This window comes from Seriola aureovittata, chromosome 18, assembly GCF_021018895.1.
Source record: "Seriola aureovittata isolate HTS-2021-v1 ecotype China chromosome 18, ASM2101889v1, whole genome shotgun sequence".
In the NCBI taxonomy this organism is placed as follows: domain Eukaryota; kingdom Metazoa; phylum Chordata; class Actinopteri; order Carangiformes; family Carangidae; genus Seriola; species Seriola aureovittata.
The window spans coordinates 21,700,342-21,721,059 of NC_079381.1; the positions used below are offsets into that span (position 1 = coordinate 21,700,342).

General features: G+C 41.1%; 1 protein-coding gene across 2 annotated transcripts; it reads left to right on the top strand.

The window, feature by feature from the left end:
- Positions 1-751: 751 nt before the first annotated feature.
- On the top strand, positions 752-20,701 carry LOC130186541 (ceramide transfer protein-like). Of its 2 annotated transcripts, XM_056403732.1 has the most exons (18): positions 752-1,434; positions 2,986-3,120; positions 10,378-10,494; positions 13,093-13,200; positions 13,412-13,550; positions 14,551-14,634; positions 14,807-14,964; positions 15,258-15,350; positions 15,445-15,531; positions 15,668-15,760; positions 15,952-16,020; positions 16,679-16,774; positions 16,974-17,106; positions 17,202-17,272; positions 17,363-17,491; positions 17,583-17,712; positions 18,493-18,629; positions 18,716-20,701. In XM_056403732.1, exons 1-17 carry the CDS (start codon positions 1,324-1,326, stop codon positions 18,618-18,620), a joined length of 1,881 nt encoding a protein of 626 aa, XP_056259707.1. In that variant the 5' UTR covers positions 752-1,323; the 3' UTR covers positions 18,621-18,629; positions 18,716-20,701. The 2 variants fall into 2 exon arrangements, with proteins under 2 accessions (XP_056259707.1, XP_056259706.1); XM_056403731.1 differs by lacking the exon at positions 15,952-16,020 and having other exon boundaries at positions 753-1,434.
- The last annotated feature ends 17 nt before the right edge of the window (positions 20,702-20,718 follow it).

Below are 20,718 nucleotides of genomic sequence, written 5' to 3' on the forward strand. Positions count from 1 at the left end.
GTTATTGTGAATTGCTTATCATAACTGCGTGTAATTTACAAATACAAATGTCAACTGGGCAAAGTGGGCAAGAAGAACCTCAGTCCTTCAGAGGCCATGAATGCTCCATATTCACTGTGTGTGAGTTATTTATGATCATTTGATTGATTACGAAGTTGTACCTACAACACAAATGATACAAAGCAGTTGTGCATTATAGCCCATCTTTGACATGGTGCCAAAATTATGTCTAAATTTATTCTGGATTCTGGAATACACACCAAGAAAAAGGGGGTCAGTGGAGGCCCACAGAGAATTTTAGTCCCTGGACCTGCTGAAAAACAGCACTTATCTGAAAGCATAAATGATTGTTTGTTTTATTAAGAAAGACATTGTAATGATAATTTATTAAAGTCCTGTCTTTCAGTGTATTAAAGCTAAATTGGACTAATAGTTGCACTTTCAGTAATCTGGAGCATCACACTTGTTACACCTCTGTACTCCTCAGTGTATTTTCAAATACTCCTTGGCCTAGTTTAAAATACTCCTCAGTCTATTCTCTAGTATTCGTCACTCTTTTCTGTAGTATTCCCCAGTCTATGTTCTACTACTCCTCAGTCTATTCTCCTTTACTCCTCTTCCTGCTCTGTACTACTCCTCGGTCTATTTTCAGTGCCATAAACAGGAGGCGGAGCCTTGGTCCAAATAAGGAGTGGATTAGGTGACGTCACACGAGCCAGCGCCCCTGCGCACCACACAAGTTGAAACACGCGCTCACCCAAGCAAGAAGAAGCAGCAGACGTCAGTTGAACATGGCGTTGAGCTGGAGAGCTGTCACCAGTCTACAGAGGTAAACAACTGTTGCCACAGCCTCCAGCATTTCTCCTACAGTCAGCGCCGGATTACCTGTGACTGCTGAAGCCAGCCTGACCACATTTATCCGCGTTTCATCCTTTTTCTGCCACTTTTGGGACTCAACGTACGCCGTCGAAAAGGGGCGGTAGCGCAGAGTTGACAGCTAACGTTTACCTGGATTATTCGACCACAGAATGTTTGCCAATCGTTTTAGCTAACTATCGTCTACCTAACGTCTATCTAACGTCTACCTACGCGGTTGGAGCTTGCTAGCCTCAGCTATTTGGGTTAACCCCTCTTGCACTGAGAGCTATTAGCCAGTCGATAACAATACAACATGATTCCGTGAACCGCTGCTCTTTATTTTTCTTGTCACACGCATCTCATTTAATACTGTCAGTTTAAACGTAGCTACCTTGGCGATATATGCCAAGTTCATATTGTTTTTACTCTCGGCTTGAGAAGCGTTAGCCACAAAACGTTAAGGAAATGTCAGATAACCAGAGCTGGAACTCCTCCGGTTCCGAGGAAGATTTAGAGCCAAGAGAGGAGTCTGGACATCCTGTCAGTACCGGCCAGTTCAGTGGAGTCCTCAGCAAGGTAAGTCATGTTTTGATCAAAACCGAATATCCTCTAAATGCACCGGTCAATGTCACTGCCAAGTGCTAAGGGCACAACTGTCAAGAAGGCGCCTGTGTTCATATCAGGGCGAAATGAGGCACTCTGCCAATGTTATGACAAATCATGGCATGTATGTTTGAGGGAAGGGTTATCCGGCATCCTGCAACCGTCCATGAACGTTTCCACATTGGCGCCCAGTAATATTACATCGGTAATCCCCACTGAAGCAAAAGGAAAGCCCCCTAGTGAAATTGAATAGTGGGGTATGTAATGCACAGCTAGCTACATTAGCTCATAAATCCATCAAAAATAGTTTCTCATTCATTTACTGCAGGAGTGGGTGACGTTGATAGTTGATTCTAGGTTTACTGTGTAAGCATGTGGTGGTCACAGTTGGTTCCACAAAGCTGTTACCAATGTAGATAATTGGGGCAGGTGGTATTTTTTGCCTGGGGTACATTGTGCAGATATTGTGGTTGAATACAGACGAGTTCATTTCAGAGGTTGAAGCAATTTTACACATTACTATGATAACAATGTGGATACAGCAAATGTTATCATGTTAGTGTTATGAGCAAATGTCCAGTGATACTGTAAAAAATACTTTGACAACAACATGCAAGGTGTTGGAAAACATTCATTGGGGTACTCGTATAAGTATGAGTGCTTAATTGAGTGCACTGTGTAAATAACAACTCTCCAGGCTATTGGTGACCTGTTCTGTTTTTCTTTGGTAAACAGACAGTTAAGTCTACTGCTAGACAAAGCCTTGGTAACCTATTTTGCCATCTGCTTCTGCTCACTTGGGCAAGACTTTGTTTTGGGCAAACTGGCCGCCGTTTTAATTTGTTAAGCCCCTGGCAAGATAATGTGGTATTAATCCTACTGTAGACTGGTTGTTTCTAAACAGATTGCATGCTGACCTGCTAACCAAGCATATTGTGAGATTAAGCAGATTGGCATCCAGAAAAGCTCACCTGTTCAATCATACTAAACCCTTTACACGTCATAAATCTTGTGAGGATTAATGAGTCTACACCTTACATAAAATCTCACGTGTCCTAACACAGGTTTTCCCAGAGGTGTAAGCATCTCAGATTAGGGATATACATTTTTTGTTTGTAATTTCTGAGTTACCAGAAAAGTGGAAATCACTCTCTAATTTAACAGTCTAATAAAGACTAGCTTTCTGTTACTTTTGTGTTGATGATTCAGCTCTGTGGTGATTGTTGAGGTTGTAGTTTGTGGTTTTGTTGTAGTAAACTAAATTATATTGTAAGATGTTTAATATGTTTTCAAAGTTGAGAACATGAGGTGGACACTTTTCAACACAACACCACCACAAAGTACAACCTCTAAACATACAATTTGAACCAACATACCAAGAACTAAAGTAGAAGGTCTCAGTGACGACTGAACATTTTAAGTAAGGTGGTGTTTATGCAAAGCTTCCATTACATTGTAGAGGTTTTTCTATTTTACTTGTCCACCAGTTTACAAAGATATTAATAAAAATACTTTTTTTTTCAGTGGACAAACTACATCCACGGCTGGCAGGACCGTTGGGTGGTGCTGAAAAACAACACACTGAGCTACTACAAGTCTCAGGACGAGACCGAGTATGGCTGTCGAGGGTCCCTCTGCCTCAGTAAAGCTGTTATTACTGTAAGTAGCACTGAGACTCTTTCCTAGAAGTGTCACTCTTTTGTTGTTTGTGTTTTTCAAAATGTCTTAACAAGAATGAGCATCGCTGTTTGTGTAAGAATTCTTCTGTATATTTTCTAAGAGGGAGGAAACAACGTTCTTGCTGTTTAAGCCACCAAAACCGTACAACTTACTGTGGCTGCTTTTCAAGACTCAAGAGGATACTTTGTGTGTGTATATTTAAATTGCAAAGTAGAGTCACAAACTACTTTTGTGTCACTTCACCTGCAGCTTCAGCTGATACCCTGTTGGCTATGTTTCGCTCTAGTTTGACCTTCCACCTATAAAAGCCAGACAGCCAGGCGGTCTGGTGTTCAAGCATTTTGGTTGCATGTCCATGATAACCACAGTGGGTATATTCCCTCCACAACAAATGGTGTACAGTGTTGTTCATGAATGGAGTAGAGGTGTCTGACAGAGGAGCCATACCAAAAGAAAGGATTTAATGTCAATCTTGACCTTTTCTTTATATTGGTTGAATAGCTGTAGTAAGTAGGGGCTAATCAATTCCGTCTGACCCAATTATTTTGATATTTAGGGTTAATATTGCTGTGTAAACATTTTGATAATCAGGTCAGAAATTTGTGAAAACAAGATTAAGTCATTACAAATCAGTTAAGGAATAACAGTTGCCATCAGGTGAACTGGCTGGTAAATTTGTCTTAGTCTGTGTAGCCATTGACTAAATGGTGCTTAGGCAGTTATTGTATTAGTGGTGATCAGAAAGTAGGAGAAAGCTGATAGGATAATTGTACAATCATCTATGTCTGTTTTGGTCAGAAATCTGTGTAATATTCACTGGATTTCAGCTTTGGCCACACTTTCTTCTCCCACACTGTGTGCTTTGTTCTTGTCACAAGTGATGACAAAATGTGCTGGAGAAAAAGGAATTTGCTTCTTTATAGAAAATCAATTTTCGTTGTGTGTTGCACATTGCATTTGCTTTGGCTTGCCTGTGGGAACAGCTCCACTTGTGTGATTAAGGAGCTCAGAAGAACTTTTTCAGCAGGGATGAAAATGCTGTGTCATTGTTTCTGCAGTTGTTGCTGTCTTAACCTTTCAATATAAAATGGTGCTTTGACTTTACCTACAAAGGTATAAAAAGTTGTTTTACATATACTCAAAGCCACACTGTAATATACTGTGAAATTCAACATGAATGGAACAAAGTTGATCACCTGAGGAGCTCATGTGGTGAAATCTGAAGAGCAAAGTCAGACATTTCTGTTTCTGCTTCCAGAGGCCTTCAGTCCACCCCCAGTCTTTCTCCATTAGCCTCTCACATGGTTTTGAGCATTTTTGTCACGTGATGTATAAGATATGATTCAGTTGTTTTGCATCCACCATATGTTTCTCTTAAATTCATGAAGGAAAGCCTCTGTTCTTTCCTGGATCCATATGTAGGCCTAAGGCTCGACTCACTGTTGGCAACTCTAATGAGAAACTTTACCCTGGAGTTTCTCAAACCCGATCTTCACCTGCAGGTGTTACCCTATTTTTTTTTTTTTTCCAAAGAACTCCTGATTATGTCCCAAGCTCGCTTGAGGGTAACTGGCTTGTCAGGTGACTGTTCTAGTCCCAAAACAGCATGCTATGTGGTAACACTTCATCATGAGACTAGTAATGCTGTGTCACTGTATAGGCTAGACCGTGAAATGCAGCTGAGATAGAGGTAGCAAATTATATCAAAGCAGACACTCCATACTTATCAGACTTTTAATAATATCCCGTCTCAAGGATTTAAAAGAACTCACACTTTGCTAAGCACAGATATAATAAATCCAAATGTGTCAACAGTGTTTAATGACGGCTGTTCACACTGTTTCACCTTTCATCATGTTTCAGTGGGAGCCCAGGTCAGTCATTGACTGAGGCTCAGTCTGTGTGTCTCTCTCCAAACAGTAACAAGGGAAATGAATAAGTTACTGTTCCCAGTCGGCATGAAACAGGCTTGGCTATTAGCTGTATTTGCTCAGCTTTATCCATTCCCAGCCTATGTAAATATTAACCTCCATGTGGTGCTCTACTGTAGTCATTTCTCATTCCAATGGAAATACGCCTCAGAAGTTTATGGGGTAAATAATGAAGAGTTACAGCTGGTGATGGTCATCAACAGACAGTTATTGCCTTTTTTGAACTAAAATATTCTCTGTTTTTCGTCAGTATTTATTTCTTTGATTTCTCCATCTTGTTATTTTTCCTCATAGCTCTGATAATAACTATCAGACACACATGCACCAAGATGCAGTGTTCTCAGACACAGGACTAGTGATGTGTCCAGATGTATTTCTTCAGATAAATGTAAAGAAAAGAAACTGGTAATAGCTACTTTCACATGCATTGTGACACCATTTAGATATGACTATAAGATTAGAATTCTGGATCGGGTAAAAGAGTGTCCATATAAGACCTTGTCACACCATGTGAATACACGTGAGCAAATATAGTATTATCTCAGAGGGAAGTCAATTGTCTAAACTGCAATATGAGTCATTCAAAAACTGCACCGCACTAGTTGAGAAACTGTAAGATAACACTTGATTTCTTCATTGTAGAAGAGCAAGTTTTTGAAATCATTTCTCAGAACTCAACACAATATAATAACAGACTCCTGCAGCTCATTGCTGGTGGCCCACTCCTCTCTGCTTTGTTTTATTTCTTATGTTTGGTCTGGTACAATGAAATTTCAACAGATTTGAAACAGCATCTGTTTGACACAGTCTCAACTAAAATTGGACAATGTAAACTTTGAAGTCGGCAGTATTCTTGCAGAGTAGCTGCTGGGTTGGATTACATTAATGATTATACACTGTTCAGTTCATTGTGTCCACCAGCTGTCTTTATACAATAGTGTAGGTAGGTCATACGCACCCTCCTCACGTGCTCACAGCCACCTTCATTACAAGGGAACTTGATGACACTTATTGAATTTGATAACGTTCAGCGTATCAGCCAACATACAGTAACTGTGAGTGTATTCATGTTAGAGATAAACAACATTAGCATTAGTAATAGACGCGCTTGTAGATTACAGTAGATTAGTAAACACAGGTTGACAGCAAGTCAAAATTATCATTGACTGGATTAAATAGAAACTATAACCAGTTTAGTTTGAAATACATTTGTACCATTTTCTAATGTTAACCATTCATCTCCCTTTGTTCTGTACATTCAGTGGCTCACCGTGAGGTAGAGGCTCATGCATATACCTCTATAATATTTTGTGAATTACTCAGACTTTTAGCATTATTGAATACTCAGTACTACAGCATGTATTAGAGGTGGCCTGCTAACTGACCATATAAGGTTGGTAATACCCCTCTTGTTCCTGTTTCATGAATGACAAAGTCACAATGGTGCAATGTCCTTGTTGCAGGTTTGCATCTGTACCCTACAAAAGCTGCTAACCACCAACACCATTTTTAGATCTGTGGTTAGTTAATAAGGGCACACTGGCCTACTTGTAAGTCCTTCTCTCACTGGAATTGGTGAGTAGTGCAGACTGGATCTGTAGTAGTTTATGGGCTGGATTATTTTGAGTTCTGCAAGGCAGTGGAACTGGATGTGACAATTTGGATTTTTCCTCATTACATCAAAGTGAGACTCTTGAGGTGGTGAAAGAGAGATCAAGGGTCAAGTAGATGTCAAACATGCTGTTTGGGGGGGGGGTTGACGTAAGGCTTTGTGGAAAGTGTCTTCTGCTAGGAAATGAGACTCTTCCTCATAGGATGTGACATTCTCTACACATTGGGGGTCATGAAGAGGGTCAAGAAACACCTTCCCCATTCTGTGTGTGTGTGAGTGTGTTTGTGTGTGTGTGTGTGAGCGCGCGTGTGTGTTTCAAGGACAGAATGTTGTTCTTACTGTCCCCTTGTTGATTTAGCTTTCCTTTCCCCTGCCTTTCACTCTGACCACTTGGTGAGTCAGTGTTTCCTCCACTAGGGCAATGGGGATCCCGTTTTAGTGTCCAGTCTGCAGAAAGATGTTCCTGGCATCAGACCATAGTAGTAATGTTGCAAGAATACAGAAGACGCTGTATGTCTGAATGCCCAGAGAGCATAATTATGATGTTTAAATTTGCACAAATGAGTAATGAAATTCAGTTAGGTTTGGAGCAGCTTTGTAGGCTTTCTCAGTGTTTGCATTGGTTTCAGTCCCTGTATTTTTTTTTTTAGGCACTGAAAATCTCAAGCTGTTTTAAAGGGAGCTCCCATCCCTTCACGTCTGGAGACTGTGACTGCAGACACGTACACCAGCTCAAAAGGGGTTGGAGGGGAGAGGACAGATTGGGAGTCTTTTTGAAGCTGTGTAGGAAGTTTATGTTTGAAGAGAACAGAGACAGAGTGCTTTGTCTCATCATTTTAGATTTTGGCATTCATATTATTTGATACACAAAACTTCATAAAATGTTTCTCTCCTCCCTAACATGCTCCCTTACAAGACCATACAGTTGAAAACTGTCTAAAAACAAACAAGACACACAAATACAAGCCCAACAAGGCTGACACTGATAACACAAGAGTCAGATATAATTGCGGTTGAGCTACTGCTGGGCCCCACAAAAAGGGAGGCCATTTGACAGACATCAGAAATAGTTGCTGGCAGAGACTCCTCACTGGCAAAAAATAAGCAAAGATGACAATACAGTCGGCTGAATTAAAGAAAGACAAAAAGCTCTCTGTCTGCTCTGGTATCTTGGAGGGAAAGAGTTTATTACATTTATGTCATCTGTAGTGTTTATTTTGTTACATACACATAAACATTACTGCTAAGGAAGTGCATGTCCTTATGGTCACAGTGTACATTTTGTCATGGATATTTTTAAGAATTTATTGTGTAGCAACATTCTGGGCATGATAACAACTTACTACCTATTTGATTTATTGTCATACAGATCTAAATCTTCATTTGTAATGGTATGTAAAGTGCTTTTTTCCAATTAGATGTAAAATATCCATCCATCTATCTATTTCTTTGTATCTGCTTGTCCTGAGCATGGTCACAGGAGGCCGAAAGGTATTTCACCATGCACTGAGCTGCAGAAATTCTACACGTTGACTTTGCACAAGTAGACAGGCACGCAAACTAAACACTCCATACATCTTTTACTGCTTTTTATGTCTGCTTGACTTTCACATAGCAGCCAGGCTGAGATCATTTTCAGCACGTCATGTCATCTAGTGAAGTGCAAGGCTGCTAAGATGACCTTCCCGTGATGGATTACTGTTTACTGTAGCCTTGGATCCCTATAAACTTCTGAAACCTGGTGCAGGCTTTCATTCCTCAACCTCAGTATAACCATGACCCCATAGTCCAGGGGTTGTTGAGAGGAACTCATTTTCTCACTGTCCTAGCAACCAACTGGCATTAAAATTCCATTATCTCTATAATATCGTATGGTTTTAGTGCAGTAGATTTATATTCTTACCGATCTTAACAAGTGTGTTAAAATATTCAGAAGAAAAAAATCAGTTGTCTTTGTTAATGTTTTATGTTTATTTTATTTCACATGGTTTTTGCAGGTTTGATCTGGTAGTTGGTGGGTTGTTGAGGCTGTTTTTTGAAACGAGTTAGTGTGATCCTGGGTTTAAGAGAGAAGGAGGCTGCTGAAGTTGTCCGCTGCTCTTTTGTCTTTCTTATAACTGATGGCAGATGCTACCGCTGGTTTCCTTGCACTTCCTCTTTTTGTCCGTCTCTGCTGCTGATGCTGATTACATGCAAATGCTGCTGGTAACTTTTAAATGGGCATCTTATTTGGAAAGCTTTCAGTATTCATCCTCATATTGTGCATTACTGACGCTGAGCATCTGGTCTTGGCCTCGGCGGCGTCCAGGTGTCAGGCAACATGGCCAAGTCACACTCCTGCAATGAAACCTCTTTAAAGGCACCGTAGTGGGCCATTTATTATTCTGCCAATTCACTAAAGTAATAGAATCTTCAGTAATGGTTTGGGCTCAGACTATCTCTATACATTCATATTAGATTGCAAGCTTGCAATTGTTAATGATCATATGTGCCTGCTTTATTATAGCTTGTCACAGTGAATATAAGATTTTGAAGCAGTGTTAATCTTGTATCGATTAATAGAATTGTTAGAAATGAATAATCAATATGGTATAATTATAATACTTAAACTCACAATACCATATTGATTAACTAAGCCGAATAATCGATAAATGGCTTAATTAAACAAACAGTTGTTTACTGCAATCACAAATTCCTCCTCAGTGAAATGAGTGGCAGTATTGGTTCTTGCAAAATTGCAGATTCTTGGCCCTCCATAGTAAATGATTGCACTTATTGTGGCCAACATTGGAATGTAAAGATCTCTTCTCTGTCCCTCTCTCTGTGTCCTCGACTATGACCCTCTCTCATAGACCGTTCTGTTCTCTCACTGCCATCAGACCTTTAGAATGATTTAGCACTAGGACTCATTGTAGAATCCTGGAGAAAACTGCACAGGTAAATACCATCGCTGTCACCACCGCTCCCTGTACCTCCGCCCTCTCCCAGCACACACACACACACACACACACACACACACACACACACACACACACACACACACACACACACACACACACACACACACACACACACACACAGTCTTTGGTTGCTAGCCATGCCAGCGCAGCACTTTTACAACGCTGACAGTACACTGGAGGGCTATTAGGAATATGCTCCGTGCTGCAAGTTGCCTTAAAAGGCCAGTTATCTGCCACTTCTCCTCCTATGGGACAGTGCCTGAAAGTGGAGACTGCTGTGCCTCTGGTACTCATCTTAGTCTTCTATCCCTTTGAGATAGGCCTACACTGAAACATTTGACTCACATCACTGTAACTGTGGTGGATTGCCATCAAGAGCAGATTGTCTCCCACCATATAAGGCACAGGAGAGAGATTAGCAGTTTGCTTTTTCTGTGTCATTTTAATAGTTATTTGCATGAATCAAAGACACTCACATATGTCGCTCTCTGCACGTCCTGGGCAAGAAAGAGATTGGCTTTTCCTCTTTTACGACAGTGTTATCATATTTGTGAAGCCAGCTGACTTTGCAAAACAGGGATCATTTCACAGAACCCTCCAATATCTAATCCTGTCCCAGCTTCTGTCAGAAGTCGAGAGCATTTGAATATAATCATTGATGCAGTACATTTTCAGTGTACACTGATTAATCTAACTGTTTGTTCTATATCCTCTTCCTCTGTGTATTTTTTAGCTTCATGCGTTTGATGAATGCCGGCTGGACATAAGCGTAAACGACAGTGTGTGGTACCTAAGAGCACAAGACCCAGAGCACAGACACCAGTGGATTGACTCCATTGAGCTGCACATGGTAAGTCATGCACACTCTAACAGCTGCTGTGTTATGAACTGCTGGAATCAAACGAAACCAAATCATTGTCACTTTTGCAACAAATAACTATCATCTTTGTATGCATGTGTGTACGTTTCTGTTAGAAAGTCAGTGAGAGGTGGTGGCAGACAGGAGGAGTCCAGGGAACAATAATGCTCTTTCAACAACTGCTGTTTTTGTTGTCAAGTCTATAGGACTTAAGGACTTACTTGCCTTAAAGCACAGTAAACTGTAATGGCAAAATAAACCTGAAACCTTGTAAGTGCAGAGAGCAAGAGTTTGCATTAGCACAACCGCTAACACTGTCAGCAAATGCCAGTTACAAGCTAACAAACAACATAAGCAAATAAAAGATGCTAACTACGCTTACTATTCGAAATGTCTGCTAGTCGATTTCAGCATCTGAGTCTGGGTCCGATTGAGCCCGATCCAGAATTTAGCAAAATAGTAATCATAGCAGAGTATTTTTACACTGTTCAAAGAGTGTCTGGAGAAAAACTTTAATCTTAATTGGTTCACAGCTGGTGCATGATTTGTCGAAGGGCTAGCTTTGCTTTGCTAACCCTGAGAGGGGTTACAAGACTTACTGACAATGCTGTTTGGAAAACACAGCCAAAAGATAACCCTGTTTGAATGAATTTTCTGGGAACAGACCTGAAAAGTTGAGGTTAACCTGTCCCAGATAACAGTCAGCTAGTCCTGGACTTTAGACGTGCTTTGTTGTTTGCCTAAAATACCAGTACAATGTGAATTTACACAGGGCTGAAATACAAGTTGAACTTTTAAGTGGTGTGTGAAAAGCTGTGTAATGCCGGGTGAGCGTAAGTAGCACCCATTGTTCACATTCAATGTGTGTGTGAAAAGAATCCCATGTGACCTGTGTAACCCAGTGTGTATTAGTCATTCCAGCCAGAGGGAAGATTAGAAGGATTTCCAAGTGCATAATATCAAGAAAATGTTTTTACATACTGATTTGTATGTTTGTAAGCCATAATCTCCAGAGTGGAGCCACAGTTGTGAGTTTGTCTGATATAGTTGAGAAGAAAGAAGCCTCCACACCTTCAGTCTATTTGCAAAAACACATGCTGCTCACTTGTGGACCTCAGTTTGGGAAACCCCCCTTCCTCCTCCCTTTGGCTTCCCTCCCCACTAATTCCAGCACAAGGGAGCCACCATGACTCAGACAAAGCAGGAGGGGAGTCGGCCTTGCACACATAACATGCACACCCAGCCATCATCCCACTCACAATGAGTCACCACTGAAAACTCTTCTTCCTAGAAGGTCCTGCTTCCTGGTCTAACCCACATTACTCACAACACTCACAGCCTAGCGTCTCCAAGGAGACACAACACACCACAACTAACACATCAGGCCTCCTATAGTTTGGGAAAGTGAAACATCTAAATATGAAAACAACACTTGTTTCTAGGATACTGTCTCTATTACAGTGAGCTGTGTTTGTTGTTTTGTTGTTGTTTTGTTGTTGGTCATCTTTTATTGCTTTATGTCCTCTGTTGTAAATGTGTGCATTGAGGCTTTAATTACCAGACACACTTACACAACAGTTACACAGTATTGCTCTGCTGCATGCAGCTTAAAAACATGTCCATGTATATAGGTATTATAGTTAACAGTTGGGATTGTTGACAGGAAACCCAGCAGCTGATAAATGTTACTTTTACTGCTCTTTTATGTTGTATTTTCTGATTTCTATCTAATACTTTAGCCACAACAAAGCCTCTGCTTGCTTAGATGTATTTGTTTTCCTTTTCTGTCAACAAACAGATTAAGCGGCACAGTTAGATAGCACTATCTGTGCTGATGAAGTCAGTGGGGTAGCAGTATGTTGGCTAAAGGGTGAACAGCAGTGACTGAAATCCATGTGAACTCAGGCGGAGTTACTTTTGGTCGTTGACCGACAGTAACCCTAAGCTCTTACAAATGCCAGTCACGTGTGTTTACATGTCCTGCCCTCCTGTGGTTGAAACTGGAAGTGTCTCTTAAAGGGACATGCACCTCTGCCAGTATCTGTCAACCTTCCCTCTCCACCGTCACCCACCATCTATCGACAGGCTGTTGCATAAGACGAAAGGGGAACCAATCAGCTTTACAGGAAGTCGCTTGATTATTTCAGTGGTTTTGCAATGGTTACTGAATCTGTATCATGTGCTGATGTTGATGTCACTATGTTGTGTCAAAAATGATTCATTACAACATTAAGAGTATTATTATGAGGGTTTTCTTGGGCTGTTTTTGTAGTTTCTAATGGAATCCCTGCTAAATAAAAACATTAATGATAGTAGTTGGAGCACTTCAGGTCAGATGGACAGTTCTCAGATCAGTTAAAGTGAATAATTAGTCATTACTGCTTTTTTGTTTTGTGTCACTGTTTGTTTAATAAGTCACTAATGAATTGTGGCTGTTTTTTGAATCATGGTCTCCTTTTCTCCCACTCTGTCTTTAATTTTGATTAAATCTTTGGCTTAAATGAATAATGATAATGTATTTTTTAAGTAAAGCTGCTTTGGCCTACTTGTTTCCCTTTGTCATGTCTGTTTTTCCTTCTTTTTCTACAGTCTGATTCTGGATATGGCTCAGAGTCCAGTCTGCGGAGACATGGCTCCATGCTGTCTCTCACATCAGCCACCAGTGGCTACTCTGCCACCTCCACATCCTCCTTTAAGGTGAGCTTTCTGGTTCATGTTTACTCTTGCTGAAGAAGTCACTGGTTTCAGTTTTGTAACTGCACACATGAGGGGTGTTTGGATATTTGTAGAAGCACACACACACAAGTGGTGAATTTTGTCAGCAGACACACACTGGAATGATTGCATAGTGGTCCAATGGAAATATAAACATAAGCCGAACCACTCTGACGCTTTATTGTTTCTTCAGAAGGGTCACAGCCTGAAGGAGAAGCTGGCAGAGATGGAGACCTTCAGAGATATTTTGTGCAGGCAGGTGGACACACTTCAGAAATACTTTGATAGCTGCTCAGATGCCGTGTCCAAGGATGAGCTGCAGAGAGACAAAAGTAAGAACCACACACACCTACACTTCTGTTGACCAGTTCTTTTCTTTTGTTCCTCAGTTGTGTGTTTTAGGGGGGGGGGGGGGGGGGGGGGGGGGGTTTCTGACAAGAACTGAAGATTATTTAATTGTGAAAATACCATTTTATTATATAGCTGAAATTATTAGTCAATGAATCCATTAGTTGATTCATTTTTTTGTTATTTGTCATTCACTGGTCCCAGCTTCTCAAAGTTAAGGATTGATAATAGTAAACTGAATATCTTTTTGTTTTGTTAATACTTAATAGATAATTTGAGGAATGATACAGAGCATTTTCACTATTCTCTGGAATCTTATAGACAAAAAGATTAATCAAGAAATTGAGAAAATACCAATAGATTAGTCTACAATTAAACTAATTTTTAGTTGAAGCACTATATGGACAGAATTGAAGGATACAGTGTGTGTGTACGTCTAAGAGAATCTTTAGTTTGCATATTCCATCCACAGATTATGAAAATATTTGTGGTTTAAAGAAACATATAGTGAGCGTTGTGAGGAATGTTCCTGTGCATCTGTTGTGACTCAGAAAACAGTTATTCTATAAGCCCCCTCACCCTCACCCTGTCTTGGCTGGCTGAACATTTGTTCATGGCAGCCTGCGCTGAGCGTCTGTGGATGACCACAGTGAATGAAGCCCTGCTTTTGTTCTCCTCACCTCCCTCTATCTGCCCCTCGCTCTCTCTCCCTTCCTCTCTCACCCTCTCTCTATTCTGAAGATGAAACCGGACTATTGTCATGCTGTCCAGCACAGCAGCGTTCTGTCAGTCTGATGGTGTGCTGTGTGTGTGGTGTAGTTTGAGTTGTGAGTGGGCCACAAGGCGCTACCCTGTCCTGGAACCCTGGTTGATTCTCAGTAGGGTCCTACAAGAAAAGGCTTGTGTGCACCAACTACCTGTTTGTTGTTTTTGTGCTTACCTTCCCTCTCTGAGTCTACTCTACTTTTTCCTTTTTTGTTTTAGTTGTGGAGGACGATGAAGATGACTTCCCCAACACCCGGCCTGACGGAGACTTTCTGCACAACAACAATGGCAGCAAAGAAAAATGTGAGTGGTGCAGAATTCTTCCTGAAAACCTGGTTTCCAATCTTGAGTATTTCTCTGTAACATTAAATATTCATGACTAAACAAGCAACAATCAAAGCTGTGAGATCAAAGCTGTGATGCTTGTTAAAACAAGTAGCATTTACTGTAGTCCCTGTGCTCCTCTTTTGTGCAGTGTTCCAGTCATTGACTCCCAAGGGAATCAATGGCATAGACTTTAAGGGTGAAGCCATCACATTCAAGGCCACCACAGCTGGGATCCTAGCCACTCTGTCCCACTGTATCGACCTCATGGTGAAGAGAGAGGACAGCTGGCAAAAGAGACTGGACAAGGTGTGTAACATTTGGATCACTGCAGAGTCCAGATGGACATGTTTCATCCATTATTTAAACAGGGACTTCTTCTTAGAAAGCCCATATGACATGCATTATTTGTCAGACAATTTTGATTGTTTTTCTTGCTTGAAAAAGATGAATTGATGGTGTAAAATTGAGAATGCAGGAGAGAAGTGTGAGAAGTTAGTGTGTTATTTGGTACTTGGTCAGCAGACTGTCCATACTGTCTCCTTCCAACTTCTGCTCTGCTGTTGTGGTCGTGACTTGATTTTGGATGTTTGTGTGTGTAGGAGATGGAGAAGAGGCGAAGAATAGAGGAAAGCTACAAATCGGCCCTCAACGAGTTGAAGAAAAAGTCTCACTTTGGAGGTCCAGACTATGAGGTGAAGTAATCATAAAATTCTTCTATTAAACAACATGAACTTTGTGTTGTGTAAGATCCTTTAGAGTAACATTCCCTCTCGTCTTTATTTGCAGGAGGGTCCAAACAGCCTCATTAATGAGGATGAGTTTTTTGATGCAGTTGAAGCTGCTCTCGACAGACAAGACAAAATTGAGGAACAGGTGAACATAAACTCGATTAGTGTTAAGTTACAGAATGAGAACTGCTAAGTTGATGTTAAATAGTGAAACACATTGTGAAATGAAATGATTTTTGGTGTCGAGTATGATCAAACTGCCTGTGTTTGATTGTTTCCAGTCTCAAACCGAGAAGACAAGGATACAGAGGTCCAGCCCTGTTCCCCTTGGAGACGTCTACTCCAGCCCCGGCTCACACAGATTCACTGACAAGGTTGTTAAATCCTTCACTTCCTGAAACTACACCAGCTACTCTCATCATTCCACCTGCTCCACCTACAGTTCTGCCTGTTCTTTATTTTTCTCATTTCACACGTTTCATTTTTACATCTCACATCAGTTTTGCGTAACTTTGACTCTTCGTCCCTTCATTTTGTTTGTCCATCATCGTATCATCACCTGTAGCCTCATAGTCAGCCCTCCCCAGCTCTGATAGTCAGTGCTCCTCATGATGTCCACAGATTCAGCGCAGAGGTAACTCACTGCCAAGGCTCAGCCAGTCACCCCACCCCTGTGTTTCACCTGTAAAGACTAAACACCATGTCTGCATGAATCTCCAGTAGCTGCATAAGCTCCTTGAAGAAAATGCTGCAGGAGCCTCTAACTCACTGTGGCAGCATGAAGCATGAGTGTGTGGTGTGAAATAATAAATTGTTCTTGTTTATAGACGATGTGCTACCAGGTCCAGACAAAAAAGTTTTAGTCTAGTGTTCATCAGGGAAACTTTAGTCTCATTTTGTTGATTCATTTTAAGTTTTTCTGAGGATTGTCACTGGAAGTAACAGTACAATGTTCCATCCACAGCCCTTGATAATATGATGTTAACATTAGCTTGCCTGCATGGGTTTGTGGTTTGTCCCGGCTGTTTTGTTGTCGCTGTAAGTCTTCGGGGAATTGTTGGATGTGTCCTGTTACTTTATTCCTTCCGAGAACTAGTGACATTACCATTACAAGTCAAGCAGCTTCTGAAGAAGAGATATAAGACATGAGATACAGGTTTGATTTGATGTCTTTGTCTGGTTTTCTCTGCACATTGACTCCTTTATGCCCTGGTCATATCCGAGGACCTTTTCAAGTTGTCGTTACATAATCGATATAACCGCCTCGTTCTGTCCCTGACCCTGTGTTACAGGTGGAGGAGATGGTGCAGAGTCACATGACCTACTCCCTGCAGGATGTTGGTGGAGATGCCAACTGGCAGCTGGTTGTAGAAGAGGGAGAAATGAAGGTATGATTATATATGGAAGTACATATTCTCTGACTGGCACAGGAAATTATGAAGTTGTTTTAAAAAAGTCTGAAGTACATTGAATTTGTTTTTAAAATACATTAATCTGGAATGTATGATGGGACCAGAGCCTACTAGATTTATACAAGTACTCCATTAGGAAATGTGGTTATGTATTGTTTTGCTTGTGTGTGTGCAGGTGTACAGGAGAGAGGTGGAGGAAAATGGGATTGTTTTGGACCCGCTGAAGGCCACCCATTCAGTAAAGGGGGTGACTGGTCACGAGGTCTGCCACTACTTTTGGGACACCGCCTATCGCAACGACTGGGAGAGTAAGTCTTTTAACTCTAACTCAGAGTTTAGAGACAATTCACTGTTAAAATACCGTGAAAACCTCGTAACCCTCCATGTTCTCTGCTTCCTTTAGCCACCATTGAAAACTTCAATGTTGTGGAGACGTTGTCGGAAAACGCAGCAATTGTCTATCAAGCCCACAAGGTAAGAGCAGCAAGATCATAGATAAAATCACCACGTTTGATCAGCAGTGAGATGGATCCGTTTGTCATAATCACCTCTTGTGCACAACAGCGGGTGTGGCCTGCGTCTCAGCGGGACGTCCTGTACCTGTCTGCCATGAGAAAGATCTTAGCCAACAACGAGAATGACCCCGACACCTGGCTGGTCTGCAATTTCTCCGTGGATCATGACGACGCTCAGGTGAGCCATCAGATCCAGTCAGGTCCACTTCACAGTGTTTATTTCTGATACCGCAGCTTCTCTTAATTCTACGTCCTGTCACTTTCCACAGCCGACCAACAAGTGTGTCCGAGCCAAAATCAACATCGCCATGATCTGTCAGACCCTGGTCAGTCCACCGGAGGGAGATAAAGAAATCAGCAGAGACAACATCCTGTGTAAAATCACCTATGTGGCAAATGGTGAGAGTGCGTCTGTGCTGCTGGCTTTAGCTGACACATGATCAGTGTGTGCGCAGGTCTTAGGAGGTATCAAAAGTCTTAAATGTCATTTACAAAAGACTTTCCTGCTGTAGGTCGTAATGTTAGTCAGGAAGTGTTTGTGTTTCCGACTGCAGGCTGTCAGGACACGTTACACACCTAGAAACTACGCTGGGATTGTTGCCACGGTGATCAAACCTGTAGCAAATACCGTCACAACTACTAGCTATAGCAACCAGGAAGCTCAGACTCTCATAATAAGTGTCAGTTTTGGAAAAAAACATTTTTACTTGGCTTTCAGTCATGCTTTTATACTTTTTATTAAATTATTTCTATGTGGTATTAAAAAGCTCTGAAACGTTGAGCTTGGTCTAAACTCTGGAGCTCTTCCACTGTCTCTTGCAGGAGAGAAACACTCAAACAGGGAAAAGGCTTTTTATTATCAACCATCCACTTAAGCGTCATTGGCTGTTTCATGCCAACACCCTGCCGGTAGCTGGGGGAATATTTTTCCCTCTGTAAACTGATATTATATGATGTTCATCTTGAAAGAACAAACGAATGGAAACCTGCTCTGACAAACTATAATGTGCAATTGCTGATTAGCTCAAACCTTCATGCTCAGTGACGTTGGTATCCTGTGTCTGTGTCTGTGTCTGTGTCTGTGTCTGTGTGTGTGTGTGTGTGTGTGTGTGTGTGTGTGTGTGTGTGTGTGTGTGTGTGTGTGTGTGTGTGTGTGTGTGTGTGTGTGTGTGTGTGCAGTAAATCCAGGAGGCTGGGCTCCCGCCTCCGTGCTCAGGGCCGTTGCTAAGAGAGAGTACCCCAAGTTCCTGAAGCGCTTCACCTCCTACGTCCAGGAAAAAACTGAAGACAAACCCATCTTATTCTAAAGCTCACAGGTTGGTGTCAGGAGTTTACTCATCTGAGTTTATATTTTCATGTGTCGTCTCTGAATGTTTATTCAGTACATCTTCCATGTTTCCAGTGTTGACACACACAAGGACAGAACTCCCCATGAAGCTCTGAGGACCCATTATCTTCAGACTGACGCCTGCTCTGCTGCCATGACGAGACAAGCACCTCACAGGGATTGTTTTCTTTCCCAGCTCTTGGCTACAAGTTAGTTCCAGTAGGGGAGGAAGGGTAATAATGGCGCCCTCTGGTGGCTGCAATCAAACACCTGCGAGACAACCCTTATAACCCCTGAGAGTCAGTCATGAAAAAAAAATTCTTGATTTAATTGAACCCAGACAGTGACATCATGATTTAACGTAATCATGTCAAGAGCAGTTACTACTTGTTTTCTTCCCCTCATTGTGGTTCAGTTGATCAAATACTAAATTGCTGTTATTCAGAAGGATATTGTTTGTCTCCAGAATGAATGCACCCAGCAGTGGGCCGGTCACCTTCCCTCCCCAGACGTTCCTGCAGCAGTTTATTCCATCTTTCATGCTCATGTAGACGAGTGACTTGTCAGAGTAGCCGTCATGTCAGGTTGTGTCTATTTTCTGACAAATATATATTAATATTTAAATGTACGTATGTTCTATAAGAGGTTTGTAAAGATAAACAAAAAGATCTTCGCTAATAGATTGAAATGTTTAGTTTCTATTTTGTGTTGATTTTTCATATTTTTCCTAATTAGTCATTTCCCAGCTTTCTTTTGAAGCTGCTAACTTTTGTGAGTAAAACAACATGACTGATTGATTTGAGATGATTCTCATCTCGTCTGTATTAAGTCCAGAGGGCTGTCATCAACACGTGACCCCTATGAAATAAGACTTGACCTCTGACTCCGTGTCTCTCATGAAAACGCCTCGTCGGCGCTGATGGAGAAACGAGCCGAAGAGTTTTTGGTATATATAATGTACAAAACAGAGTTCATGTACATGATTTGCTTGGCTTTATATTTGTGTCATTGTTAATATGTTCTCGTGTCATAGCACATCCTGTATTTTGAATGTTAAATAAGTTGTAAATAGTGTAGCTAACATTTTCACTTAAGGTCTGCAAAGCATTTTTGTGACTGAGTCGAGCCCAAATGCCTTAGTTTAACAAGAAGATGTAGCTTCAGATGGGGAGAAGGTGCCGTTACTGCACCAATAAAATGACTAGTGAAGTGCCTCGTGGCTGAATTACCCATAATATTGTATTTTCTCCATTTGGAGTCAATTTAAAACGTGTCCTACAATACATTTCCTGAGGGCTAGCAGGATATTTTTTACAAGTCCTACTGCTACAAAAACACCAGATTGATTTAAATTTAATTGCAGTATTGCCACCTCGACCTTCCTGTCAGTATTTCTTGTTTGTTACATGTGACGGTGACAGTACTGAAACCGTTCTGGTAACATAGTCCAGTCAGGTCTTTGTATTTTCTGTCTTAACATGTTGACACATGCAGGGCTGCAAAATCCAGAGTTTAGTAAGTACTTGAGTTGATCTTGCAGTAAAAATCCATAGTTCTATAGTTCACATTTTAAATGAACTATACAACTATGCAGTTGGTTTTTATAGTAACTATGTACCTACAGGAAGTTTCATGTGCTCATCCTAATAAATTTCAATATGTTTTTCTGTAAGAGTAAAACCCAAATCTGGACCTTTTTATAAGATGAAAAAAGTCTGTCACAAAATGTTGTTTCCTGGGTTATAATCAATGACAATAGATTTGTAGCTGTGTCACCTGCTTCACGCTTAAGGCTTTTGATTTTAGAGCTTCTAGCTGAGGGACGTGGGTGAGAGACAAAGTGAAGCCAGATGAAACTCGACCTTTCAGCTAAGTGGAGAGACGCCCGGCTGAAGCTCTTTCACCCAAACGCAGACGTTTCTAACAGCAAGTTTAGCAGGTTGTTCAAGCTGAATGTAATCAGAAATGCATTTTCGTAAATAATTGGTTCGTACTAATGTACTGTGACACCGTGGCACTTCTGCCCTGTTTTAAAAGAGAAATAAATAAGTCTATCCTCCAGTTTTCCATGTTTGGAG

Bases quoted from the DNA above. Each gene is read 5' to 3' on its own strand.
- LOC130186541 (XM_056403732.1), top strand. From the start codon at position 1,324: ATGTCAGATAACCAGAGCTGGAACTCCTCCGGTTCCGAGGAAGATTTA. The intron at 14,965-15,257 runs GTGTGTAACATT...TTGTGTGTGTAG, and splicing joins GGCAAAAGAGACTGGACAAG to GAGATGGAGAAGAGGCGAAG. The intron at 17,713-18,492 runs GTGAGAGTGCGT...GTGTGTGTGCAG, and splicing joins AATCACCTATGTGGCAAATG to TAAATCCAGGAGGCTGGGCT.